Here is a 13,104-nt window from a genome sequence, read left to right on the forward strand (position 1 = left end):
AGACAACGTCGAGCTGATAAGGGTAGTTGGATGGGTTCTTCTTCAGTGCGCTATATTCGCAGCCATCCTTAAACCCTTCAGCTCGAGCCACCAAGCGCGAGGCAGCGTTGCAATCCATCACAAGGGTTTGAAACTCATCTGAATATTTCATCGCGTATGCGCAACGAGTCATACCCTGTGAGATTAGCCATTGGCGATCCTGCGCGAGGGAAGAAACAGTCGTCTCGAGGGCAGGAACCTGAGAGTTTAACAACTCAACAGTTTCCTTGGTCTTTTTCAGCTCCTCTTTGTCGGACGCTGCTGCCGCCAAGGCCTCTTCCCTTTCTGCTCGAGCAGCATCGAGTGCTTCCTGGCTAGACGCTGCCGTCGCCAAGGCTTCATCTTTCTCGGCCCGCGCGGCCGCCAGCTCCTTCTTCAGGCGCGCAACCTCACTCTCCAATGATGATTTGTCAGTTATAGACTGGACAAGAGCTTGGTCACGTGCCTCCGCGTCCAGCTCCAAGTCGCGCACCCTCCGTGCGTACTTGGCCGCGTCCGCCTCGGCCGCCTGTAGCTTCTCCCGCGCAGCCTGTAGCTCATGCCCGCGCTTCACGAAGGCGGCGTTGGCACTTGCTCTGTTCTCGCTGAGCTCGGCTTGGAGTTTCTCAGCTCTCTCTCGAGCATCAGAAAGATTCCAAGCAGACACTTTAGCCTCTTGCTTGGCTTCCGCAAGAGCATCACGTACCTTTACGTAATCATAGCGAAGCTCTTGGGAGGCAGCAAAGAAAGCCGACCCAGCAAACAGATGATCGTTGAGCAAGTCCTCGCGAGCGCGGTCCTCCTGAAACCTCCTTTCAGCTGGAGGCACAGAATGAGCCCAGAAGTCCTCACACACACCCATGGACTGAAATGAGCTGTCCTCAGTAATATTCCATCTTGGGCGGTAAATGTGATCGGCTTCCTGCAAACACAAAGTAATGATCTAAGTCATCAAAACACTAATATGGAAGTCCGCGCAGCGGAGCAAAAACGAACCTATACCTGCGGGGATGAAGCAGAAAAGTCAGCGCCAGCCCCACGAGAAGACTGCGCCGCGAAATCTCGTGGCGCTGCAGGGCTTGCGCGGCCGCTGTCGGAGCCTTCAACTTGAACCTCCTCATCCTCCTCTGAAATAGGCCTTTTCTCCTGCAACCTAGAAGAACCAAAATCAGTCTCGCGAGGAGGGCTGCGCGCAGGAGGAGGTGAGGGAGGTATCGACGGCGCCAGATCGGCGCGTAAAACGGCCTCCTGCTCCTTAGTAATCCCGATGAGGGGAGATTCAGCGCTTTCAGGAGCAGGAGCAGAACCAACGGCGCTGACACCGGCGCCAGCAGTGCCGCCAGCAGCTTGTACGCCAGCAATGACTCCTATGAAAAAATCAACAAAAAGAAATGGTTCATGACTTGATCTAAAAGATAAAAGTCAGAAAATAAAAGCGCGATACATACCTTGGCGCACCGCCGTTCGCGAGTTAAACATCGCCATGAAGTCCATTCTCCCCTTTTTTGAGGGTAAAACATGGGACTTCGAAGCGACCTCCGGCACAGCCTCGGCACCTTGTTGCGCCTGAGGTTGATCCACCAACGTTGCCGGCTCTACAAGCATTTGAGAGAAAAGATTCATTAGTAATCCTATCAGAATAGCGCTCATAAAACCATAAAGTATAAAGTATACCTGTCGATAAGGAAACGGCAGGCGCAGCGCCGCTTCCCTTTTCCGCCGCGCGAAGGGAGGAGGTGGCGGCACCATACCTCGTGTGGACAGGAGGTCTGCCCACATTTTGAGGCAAGGAAGACAAGGAAAACTTGGAGGTAAACTCCTGGGTTTTCTCAAGTCCCCTCGCCTGAGTAGGAGGATCCTGAGCAACAGAGGCAACATCTTTCTTCTGTTTCTTACTGGTCCCTGCGCCAGTTTTTCCCTTAGCTTTACGCTTTAGTTGGGGCACCTCAGCCTCCTCCTCCTCCTCTTCCGCGAGCTCCAACTCGTAGTTCTCGAGCGCGTCTTCAATACACGCAACAGAAAGGTTAGCCAAATCTGGTATTATAAAGGCATAAGCATAAGTACAAAGGCTTACCAGGCGCGTCGCTGTCAAAGCGAAATCCCAGATCAACAGGGATGAACATGTCATCAAAGCGATCGGGGAAGCCAACCTCCCCAGCGCCCAGCACGACGGACCCACCCTCCATATGCTCATCATAGGCGGCGTGGAATACTCCTTGCTGACTGCACAAAACAAGTCAAATGATATCAGCAAAACGAATTATATTCGCGCAGAAGTAATGCAATGAGTTAACTTACACAAGCCGTCAACTTGGATGACGGGCTCAGTCGCGCTGTCGGCCCACCTCCTGCTCATACCAACCCCCACCAGCGCCTCCTCGCAAATGTTCTTGGCGGGGGATGGTTCGGCAGTCAACTTTTTTACCCAGGCGCCAGTTGGGTTCTTGAAGACACCCACATCCGCAGGCGCAGAAGAGATCGCGCGCATGGTCATGCGGATGGGGATCACACCAGCCTTAATGTAAAAAAATCTCTCAGACCAGTCATGAAGGCTCTTGAAGGAAACAGTGCAGCACTTGACCTTCTGACTGCGAGGAATGAAAGAGAACCAAGAATCTTGGATCTTTGGCTTATAAAAAAATTGAAAGCGACGAGGGGTGGGCTCCTCGCGCTGAGATTTGCACATGAACTCAAAATGAGTCATGCGCACGAGTCCAAACGGATGGACTTGGGATATGTGAATCCCATAAAACCTAAGCAGCGCACCCACAAACCTTGTCATCGGGAGACAAAGGTTGCAGTGGGTGAAAAAATGGCAATAAAGGGATATATAGCCGGTGGGCGGGTCCGCCGCCGTTTGCCCGGCCGCCGGCAACATGCAGCCATACTCAGGGAGAAAACCCTGAGAGGCGATAAGGCTGTCAAAATCGGACTGCCTCAGTTTATAGAGGATCTCATACCACTTCTTCACTGCCTTGGTCTTCCCTACCTCCTCCGATGAGGCCTCAGCAGCCCTCTTCCCCTTGCCGGTCTTCTTCAACGTAGACATTACTAACGATTTCACGCGGCGATTGCTGGGGGAGATTGTGTTGTCTGGGCTATCAGACATACAACAGAGTCAGGCACAAGTCGCTTCTGAAGAACGGAAATCTGGAAGATAGGCACTTAATCGGAATAGAAAGAAAGGAAAGCTCTGAATAAACAACAAAGAAGATGAAGAATAAAAACTCTAAGGGCTTGCTTTTATAGGCCCAGGAGAGAGAAAAATTGGTACTGATCGGACTTCAACCGCCCCCACTCGCAGGTGTAAGCCAACGCGAGCGCGACACGTGTCCCTGACACTGTGTGAGGGGACACGAAAAGAAACGATACAGGGGCTGCCAGAGTTCACGCGCCACCACTCGCAGGTACGGACCAACGCGAGCGCGACACGTGTTCCTGACACTATGTGAGGGGACATGAAAGGCAACTGTAGCACCTCGAGCACACGAAAAGTCTGACACGTCTCCATCACTGACGCATGTCAGCAACAACCAACCACGTACTGGGACGATTCGTTTTCAACCAAAAGGATAGAATTTCGCGCACCGATGAGTAATAAGAAGAAAAGACAAACCCTATTAAAAGAGCAAACTATTAAGTCTAATATCCATCTTACCTCGCTCGCGCGAGACAAGACACACATTAGACTGGGGGGCTTGAAGAGGTATGTACCCGCCTCAACACCGAGCGAGGCGGGACAACCCACAAGATATAGACAAGAGGCTTGAAATCAAGACATTATGAAGGCACAAAGCCAAAACCTATGCGCATGGCGCATATCACACATGCTCAGGCATCACATGCTCAGGCATCACATATGCTCAGGCATCACATATGCTCAGGCATCACATATGCTCACGCATCACATATGCTCACGCGTATCACATGCTCACGCACCATATATGCTCACGCATATCACATCCGCGCGTGACGCATATCACATGCTCACGCATATCACATCTGCGCGTGGCGCATCCGCGCGTGGCGCATGTCACATGCTCGTGCATATCACATCTTCGCATGAAACATCTGCGCGTGAGAATAAAGAGAAGACCTCGCGCATCCTCGGGATAGGCGCATATCACACATGCACATAATCAACCTCGTCCTTATCCAAATCAGGATAAGGACAACCTTGATTGTGCACGTCAGACAACCTTCCAGAAGGTATCTTTTTAAGGAATAAGAATATGCTGATGTTGACAGCTGCCAATGAAAGGTGGACAACTCAGCAAAACCCATGTGCTACCACGTGATTGCACAGAGAATAATCAATGAAAAAGCACCATGTGTCCCAAGGACACGTGGCGCGAAGCAATAGGAGGAGGCCAAAAAGGCCCTAATTGGGTCTGAGCCAAATCATTGGAAACCCTAGCACTATAAATACCACATCAACTCCACAAGGAGAGGTATGCCCTATTACACAGTATTACACATTATTAAGCAATACATTCCATTTCCTTACTCTCAGATTATTATCTTCTCCTACAATCTCTTATTCTCACACCGGAGGGTTACCCCAAAGAGGACCCCTCTGTCCCTTTCTGAGGGGTAAGTTTACGGTGCTGTTCATTTTGTAGGTGGAAGAATCCAGATCCCAGAGAACCGTCGGTGAAATAGCATAATCACACCCGAGGAAAGTTGATCGTCTACCAGTGAGTCGATCCACGTTTCTTCAGGATTTAAAACCATAATCACTTGATTAGAAAGCACGCCACTTTGCCACCTGGATTTCCCTTAAGGACATTTTTACACTATTAGCTAGCTTACTAATATTGTATGTGCATAAAAGGGTCATACATATAGATTCGGTGTTGTATGTAGAGTTGAATATTTATTGCATACAAATAATTTTTAGATTACAGTAAATATCATTCAAAACATGACTAGTCTAATGCATAGTTTGCAAGATAAGGATTAAGAATGGCATACATGTAGCTTAGATCAGTAATAAGATCTAGAGCCGTGAACAACTCATGTAAATATATAAATGATAAGATCATTTGTTGATAAAATATGCATAATTTTTACTAACAAAATGAATATTATCTACATAACCTAGGTGCGATCATGAAAGACTGAATTACCAAAGAGATACGTTACATCTAAATGTCACACAATGCATCATATAGCAACAGACCGATGAAGATGATTGGTCCGTCTAAGTTTGGTTTCTTCAATTGTTATCATTTGCGGTCTAACCAGAAACGGCAAAATTTTCATCTCATATACCCCAAGACTATACCGTAGGTTGTGTGATGAGACCTGTCCTCAAGTCATCGGTTTAAATTTTTAACACGCATCAAAAGTAGACCTTTTTTTATATTATTTTAAAAATGGAAAGTGTTGTTTAATCACATCATTGGTCGAAAAAGGGTATATACGTGGCAAAAGGTGAGTAGTTGGAGGAGGAGTACTGAAAGTGTTGTGGAAGATCTTGGTGGTGGGGGGCCACCGCAAAGCAGTTGAACCGGCCACGTGGTGAAAGATGCCATCGGACGGTTTTTACGTGTCGGATTTTAACGGGTCTAAAGGGGAATTAAAAAGTGAAACGTGCGGTTAGAGGGTTTGCTTCTGTGAATCCTTGTGATTTTGTTTTGTCCTTTTGTCTCTCAACCAATCAATACGCTCTCTTTTTGGTGTACTAAATTATAGTTTAAAATAAATGGAAATCATGAAAGGAATCATTTTGTGATCGTAGTATTGTACACTTATTAGTGATCGCAGTATTGCACACTTATTTGTAATCTCCCTTTTTAAGGGCTATATCGGATCAAGTGATACGTCTTTGGGTGGAAGTCAACAAGGATGGTGAAGAGCGGATGTTGAGGGAGAGATAAGAGAGAGCGAGATTTCTATGGAAAGGTAGGAGATGAGAGATAGGTAGGTCGTCCTTCAAGGTTGGCATGCTTTTGGAGTTACGATTAACTTATTTGTTTAGTCACGAAGGACTCCTATATAATTTAATGCAAATATGCCAACTACTCTCTTTCAACAATAATCTCTTCAATTAAACTAATGTAATATAAGACACCATATCACGTATACATACATGATTGTATTTATCATTCACATGTGTATTATTATTCGTGTATTGAATGATAATACTTAGAATTTAGACGAATAAAACAAACACACGAGTAAAAGTAGACACGTGACCATCATGTCTATACGTGTAAAATTGTCTTGTAGTAACATCAAATGTATATCACACTACAATTACTACTTTTAAAATATACTAAAAGAGTATTAAAACATATTTGTTAAAGCATGTCTAATCAATATAATGTTAGATAAGTGATTTGCATGCTTTTATCTTGTGTTTTTGATAAGTTTCAAGTTTTCTGGGTACAACCCATACCATACAACTTTAAAACACATTAACACCACATTTATAAAGAGACAAAAATACTACTTATTCCAATTGTTGTGCAAACAAATTGAAAAAAAAAAAAGTTATCGCCGATAAACTTTTAACGATTGTATAACTATATTTAAAGTAACCATATATCTATAAACCATTTGTATTCTTTTTATATTCTTGCACTTACACACATAAATACAATTATATATATATGAAACGAAGATTTCATTATTGAAGCTAAGGACTTGACATCGATCCCTTTGGTGAGACAGAATGGATGAGAGTATTCCATGGGTTCTGTACGTCGTAGTGTTTCTGATTGGGGATTGCGTATATGGGTTAGGTTAGAATAAAAATCCACTTGAGTTGTGAAAACTATAAAAACTCATTCTCAACCACATGTTTTTAATTAAAAATTAAATCTTGTGTTCCACAATTAAAGTTAATAAAAAATGTAAAAGTTTATTTACATTTTCTCTCTCCTGAAAACATATATAAAAATTACTAAAAAAATGTAAAAAAAATAGCAAAACATTTTTTTTATGTTTTCGATGTTTTGTATTAAATGTAACAACATATATTACATGTAACAAAAAAAACGATGTTACATAGGGTTTTCACAGGTTTTCTCAACTCAAAAGGGTTTTCAAAATATACTTCTCCTTACATATATATATATATATATATATATATATATATATATATATATATATACTATATATTATCTAATATATATAATTTAAAAGTTTGGTGCCGCTAGCATCTTATTGGTCTAAGTGACGGTCCGACATTGGACAAAGTTTTTTTTTTATTTTGTTTCGTAGTTTCAGTATCGTAACGAGCGTAATTTAAACAAATTAAATTTGTGTCGATTTACCGCCACAAATCCCGAGACCAACAACGCTCAGGTTTTACCGACTCACCACCGCAATGCCCGAGTTTTACCGACTCTTTTGTTTTTAATTTTGGTACCTCAAGTTGGTACTGGCAGAGTTCGTGTCAACTCATCTTCGTAATGCTCAGGTAGAAAAACTAGTATATAATAAATAAGATTGTTGGTGCCGCAAAGACACCGATTGAGTCAACTCACCGTCACAACGAGCGGAACCGACAATGCTCGGGTTTCACCAGCGTCTGGCTTTACCGATTCAATAAACGTCGTTTTAAGTATTTTATTTTTGTTAATCTTTCTATATATTAACGCTTAGGTTTACCAAAGTTGTTTACATGGTACCGTAGTGAGCGTAAACGAAATAGAAAGAAGCTGTCACCTCACCAATGCAACACCTGTGACCAACAATGTTCGGGTTTTACTGACTCATCGCCGCAACATCCGGGACCGACAGCGTTTTAGGTTTTACCAACATCCAGGGTTTACCTATCGAATAAACATTATTTCAAACATTTTATTGTTTATATGCTAATCTTTTCGATACTAATTTGACAAATTTGTTTTTTAGGTTTTGAAGATTAGATTTACCAACGTTGTTTATACGTAATCGATTATGATCAAATTCGCATTGGCTCATCGTCGTAAAGCTCGGATTTACTCGCCAGTGTTTTACCAACTCTCGGGTTTCAACGCCCGAGTTTACCAACCAAATTCGCATTGACTCGTCGCTACAACGCCCTGGTTCTATCAACCGGATTTTCGACGCAGCGCTTGCGGGAAAATCAATGTCGTTACCGTTACAACCTTTTTTACAATTTATACAAGTTTCGCTATTGTTCCTGTGTTGATATATTAATTTTTTTTAATTCGGTGTCAGTATCTTAACGAACTTCATAGTAATTAGTCAGATGAAAATAAACTCTAGTTATTTATTTATTATTTGTATTTTTCTTACATTAAAGGAACATATGATGTTTCCTTTTATTGTTGTGACTTCTTTATTTATATATATATATATAGAGAGAGAGAGAGAGAGAGAGAGAAAAGAGGGGGGCGGGGTTTACAAATGTAGAAGAGAGATGGTGAGTTGTTAGTTTGGCGGAGTGCTCGACTTTTCGTGTGAGAGTTGGAGAACAGAGAAACGACCAGAAGGTTCATGAGAGAGGAGAGGCAAGAGGAGGGTACACGAGGCAATGGTGAACAGTCTATGAACCGTTAAAATTGCATGTGCTTTTATACATATTCCTTGCAATTAGACTCGTACCAATTAAGAACAACTATTGTAATGTAAGACCCATCATATTATCATCAATATTGTCCGTTATGCTCTTGATGGATAACCTATCCGAGAACTCATAGATTTTATTTTGGTTGCCATGATAGAGAATTCTCAATAGGTCACTCATTCTTGTTCTGATTCTAACTAAGCGAATTAACCTATATGAAAATGTGATACAAAAGGTTCTAGTGAGTAGTTAATTTATTATACAATGCAACATAGGCAATACAAAATACTAAAGTAACCCCTAAAATCATTCTTCACGTACCCGTACACATGTCATCATTTACTGAACCCATTACCCTATTTATACCCCCCTCTCCTATCAAAACAACATTCACTTTTGCACCATACACGAAACCCTCTGTTTTCTCTGATTTCTACCCATGAATCTTAATTCCTAGAATCTTATGATTAAGCTATCTATCCACATGTTGGTTCCTATGTATAAACTGAGCATAATTGTAAGTACTAAATAATCAACCCAATTTGGAGATAAAATTATAAATATATTACTATGCATTCCGATCAAACATACTTTCAAACAGCCACCTCCTACGGCTACAGCAACACCGATGACAATGGTTACGAATCTAACCATACGAGCGATGAGGGTTCACCCATGATGATGTCACCATGGAACCAACCATCTCTAGGGTCCACTACTGCTAGTCCTGAGGATGGTCTCATCGGCTCCCTGGTTCGGGAGGAAGGCCACATTTACTCCCTTGCCGCCGCTGAAGGCCTACTCTACACCGGATCCGACAGCAAGAATATACATGTATGGAAGAACATGAATCTGTTCTCTACATTCAAGTCAAACAGTGGTCTCGTCAAGGCTGTAATAATATCCGGTCACAAGATTTTCACCGGACATCAGGACGGGAAGGTTCGAGTTTGGAAATCGAACACCAAGGACCCGAGAATTCATAAACGCGTCGACACTTTTCCAACGTTCTTTGACATCCTAAAGAACTCGGTGAAGTCCAAGAATTATGTTGAGGTATATACATGACAAACAAGTTTTAATTCTTTGGTTTTATATTAAAATCGGGTCAAATTTACACACATGTTCGGACATCTAATTTCATACTGTTTTAAATAGCTAAGGTTAGATGACTGTTTTGACAAAAAAAAATAAAAATTCAAAGTTTGAATAACCGCCATCCATATATTGGAATCGTAGTTCTAACCAAAACAAAATTCAAAGTTTGAATAACCGCCTTCTGAATATTGTATAAACGGCCATTCTGACCAATAATTTTTCGAGTTTGACTTTTTCAGTCAAAACGGCCGTTTAAGTATTTTGTGGACGACATTTTGATGATGTGAAATCAGATCGGAGGTGTAGTTGAACTTACTAAAATATTTAACGTTATCAATCTTCTTTGTATACAAATATTCACTTTTATACAGCATGAACTTATGAATCTCTTTTATATACATGATTTATCTAGGTGAAGCGCCACCGTACGGCATTATGGATCAAGCACTATGACGCGGTTTCCTGCCTAGGAATCGATGAAGAAGAAGGCCTGCTATATTCAGGATCATGGGACAGAACATTTAAGGTATGGAAAATTTCAAACTCAAAATGCCTAGAGTCAGTAAAGGCCCACGACGACGCAGTCAACTCTGTTGTTTCCACGGCCAACGGTCTGGTTTTCACCGGATCGGCAGAGGGGTCCGTGAAGGTTTGGAAACGAGAAGGGCGAGGAAAGAACATGAAGCATAGGTACGTGCAAACACTGCTAGATCAAGAATACGCGGTGACAGCGTTAGTGGTGTCACCTGATGGCTCGGTGGTGTACTGCGGCTCGTCAGATGGAAATGTGAACTTTTGGGAGTTGGATAAACAATTATCACATAGTGGTGTTCTCAAGGGGCATAAGTTGGCGGTTTTGTGCCTTGCTGTTGGTGGGAATTTGGTTTTTAGTGGATCAGCTGATAAAACAATATGCGTGTGGAGGAGGAAGGGGTCGGTTCACACGTGGTTGTCGGTTTTGACCGGACATGCAGGGCCGGTGAAGTGCGTGGCGGCGGAGAGGGAGGCGGGGTATGGTGGCAAATGGGTGGTGTATAGTGGCAGTTTGGATAAGTCGGTGAAGGTATGGAGAGTGTAGTAGGAAAGTTAATTTCCTAGTTAATTAAGTGGATGGTTGAGATTGGTTTTTATGATGTGACATGATTGTAACTTACATCTAAGGCTAAGGGGTGTGGGGGGCTCTAATGGGGGCTCTAGTGGGGGCTCCAGCCAATAATATTATGACGTGTGGCAGAGAGAGAAACTGGATAAGGGGGGTGTTGGAGCCCCCGTTGGAGCCCCTGGCCCTGGTGTGGAGGGGCTCCAGCAGGGGCTCCAGCGAATTTTTTTTTATTTTTTTATAAGTATATTCAAACAACGTATTATTAAAAAAACCTATAAATTATTAAAAAAACACACATTTTTTTTAAATTCAAATTACAAAAAAAAAAACATACTAAAAATTAAACAAACAATAATACTTAATAATAACACTAATCTAATACAAAATCATCGGGTCGCCTCGCCCACAAATGTTCAACCAACTCATGTCGAAGATCCCCGTGTATCTCACGGCTCTTGATATTTGCTATGTTATGAAGTCTTTGTTGATCACTGATTGTGGACGGTTGTGGCGGAATGTCACCTTGGTAGTTTTGGCAGATAGCTTTGCCCTCGTCTTCTAACGTCATGTTGTGTAGGATCAGACACGCGTAGACGACGTCCGTTATCCTCTCCCGAGTCCAATAACGTATCGGGTTCGCCAGAACATAATATTGTTTTTTTATAGCTCCAAAAGCTCTTTCAATATCTTTTCTAGCAGACTCTTGCTTCTTCGTAAAATACTTCCGTTTGTCGGCGATTGGATCTGTAAAAGCTTGAACTAACAAAGCCCATTCGTTGTAAATACCATCGGCCAGATAGTACCCGTACTTGAAGAGTTCTCCATTTGCAACAAAAGATTGAGGTGGTTCAACCCCGTCGATAAGGTCGTTGATCAAATGTGACTGATCGATAACATTAAGGTCGTTATTTGACCCTGCAACACCAAAAAAAGCATACCAAAACCAAAGATCCTGTGACACCGCCGCCTCAAGTATAAGGGTCGGCCCTTCATGATCACCACGGTGGAACTGACCTCGCCAGGCCGTTGGACACATAGCCCATCCAACATGCGTACAATCGATGCTACCTAGCATCCCAGGAAAACCATGTTTTTCTGCGTGCACCTCATATATGCGTTGGATGTCATACATTGTAGGTTTACGCAGATATCTCCGAGCGTAAGTCGATATGACTCCTACGTATATAAAATAATCTATAAACATATAATATATATTACAAAATGTAATAAATATTTAATAAAAAGTAAAATTAATGTTTTTTACCTTGGCAGAAAAAATGAAGGGATTCACGTGCAACCCTTTTTGACATCTGTAAATACTCATCCAAAGCGTCCGACGAGATGCCGTACGCTAATTGACGGATAGCAGCTGTGCATTTTTGAAGAGGGGTAAAACCGGGGAGACCCCTAGCATCCTCCCTTTGTTGAAAAAAGGGATACCGTGCCTCTAAATCACTTGCTATACGCATGAACAATTGTCTGCTCATTCGGAAACGAGTTCGAAAATCCGACTCCTCATATACCGGTTGAGGGCTAAAATAATGCCTAATCAAAGTATCGTTAGCACCCGATCGATCACGATCACGAGGTGGTGCTCTAACCCTCGGGAGTCGAGGTTGATGGGCTTGATTTTGCAAGAGATCGAACACGGTTGCGGTCAAAACTCCCCCTACATGAAGAAGCAAATCATCCTTTTCGGAGGAGTCGGAATCAGACGAGTACGACGACATTATTTTTAAAAAAAAAGTTGGGAAGATGGGTTGATTTTGGGTTTTATTTTGAAGTTGTGGTGATTGATATGGGTGAAATGGGGTATTTTATAGATGAAATGGGGTATTATTTAGGTAAAAAATATTTTTTTTTTTAATTTAACCGTGTCCCAACGGCTATTTCTCCATTCCCAACGTCCATTTTCTCTCTCTTCTCCCGCGACCAGGCTCACGCCTGCCTGGATTTCCGCGCTCGCGCCCCGCTCCCGCCCAGGCTCGCGCCCCGGTGGTGTGGGGTTAGCGCCCCGAGGCGCGAGCGGAGGGGCTCTAGCGCCCAGGTTAGCGCCCCACACCCCTCAGCCTAAGGTAGTGTTGAAATTTGAAATTGATGTTTGATGTCGTTTTGAACTTAAATAGTATTGAGTGTATATCTAGCAAAGAATGTTTTTAGGCCGCATGTCTCGGTGTAGTCACCATACATCTCAACCTATAAATCTTTATGACGATACTTTCATTAGTTCATTGTTTCTTTATGTTTTATTCAATATAGTCCCATATTATGACTAAACACAAGTATACCAAAGTCATATGTCTGTATACGAGGTCTACATATACGTCTGTAAGAAATACATGTCCGTATATATACTGGGGTA

At 42.7% G+C, this 13,104-nt stretch overlaps 1 protein-coding gene across 1 annotated transcript; it reads left to right on the forward strand.

Annotated features, from left to right (window-relative positions):
- Positions 1–9,127: 9,127 nt before the first annotated feature.
- Positions 9,128–10,754, forward strand: LOC143608824 (protein JINGUBANG-like). Its single transcript, XM_077083756.1, has 2 exons — positions 9,128–9,598; positions 10,053–10,754. Exons 1-2 carry the CDS (start codon positions 9,218–9,220, stop codon positions 10,716–10,718), a joined length of 1,047 nt encoding a protein of 348 aa, XP_076939871.1. The 5' UTR covers positions 9,128–9,217; the 3' UTR covers positions 10,719–10,754.
- The last annotated feature ends 2,350 nt before the right edge of the window (positions 10,755–13,104 follow it).

The sequence above is a fragment of the Bidens hawaiensis genome, unplaced genomic scaffold, assembly GCF_021521415.1.
Source record: "Bidens hawaiensis isolate Kalapana, Puna unplaced genomic scaffold, B.hawaiensis_p1.1 tig00002181_1, whole genome shotgun sequence".
In the NCBI taxonomy this organism is placed as follows: Eukaryota; Viridiplantae; Streptophyta; class Magnoliopsida; order Asterales; family Asteraceae; genus Bidens; species Bidens hawaiensis.

Excerpts from the sequence above, each read along its gene's own strand:
- LOC143608824 (XM_077083756.1), top strand. The coding sequence starts at position 9,218 with ATGATGATGTCACCATGGAACCAACCATCTCTAGGGTCCACTACTGCT. Across the intron at positions 9,599-10,052 it reads AGTCCAAGAATTATGTTGAG|GTGAAGCGCCACCGTACGGC; the intron begins GTATATACATGA and ends TGATTTATCTAG.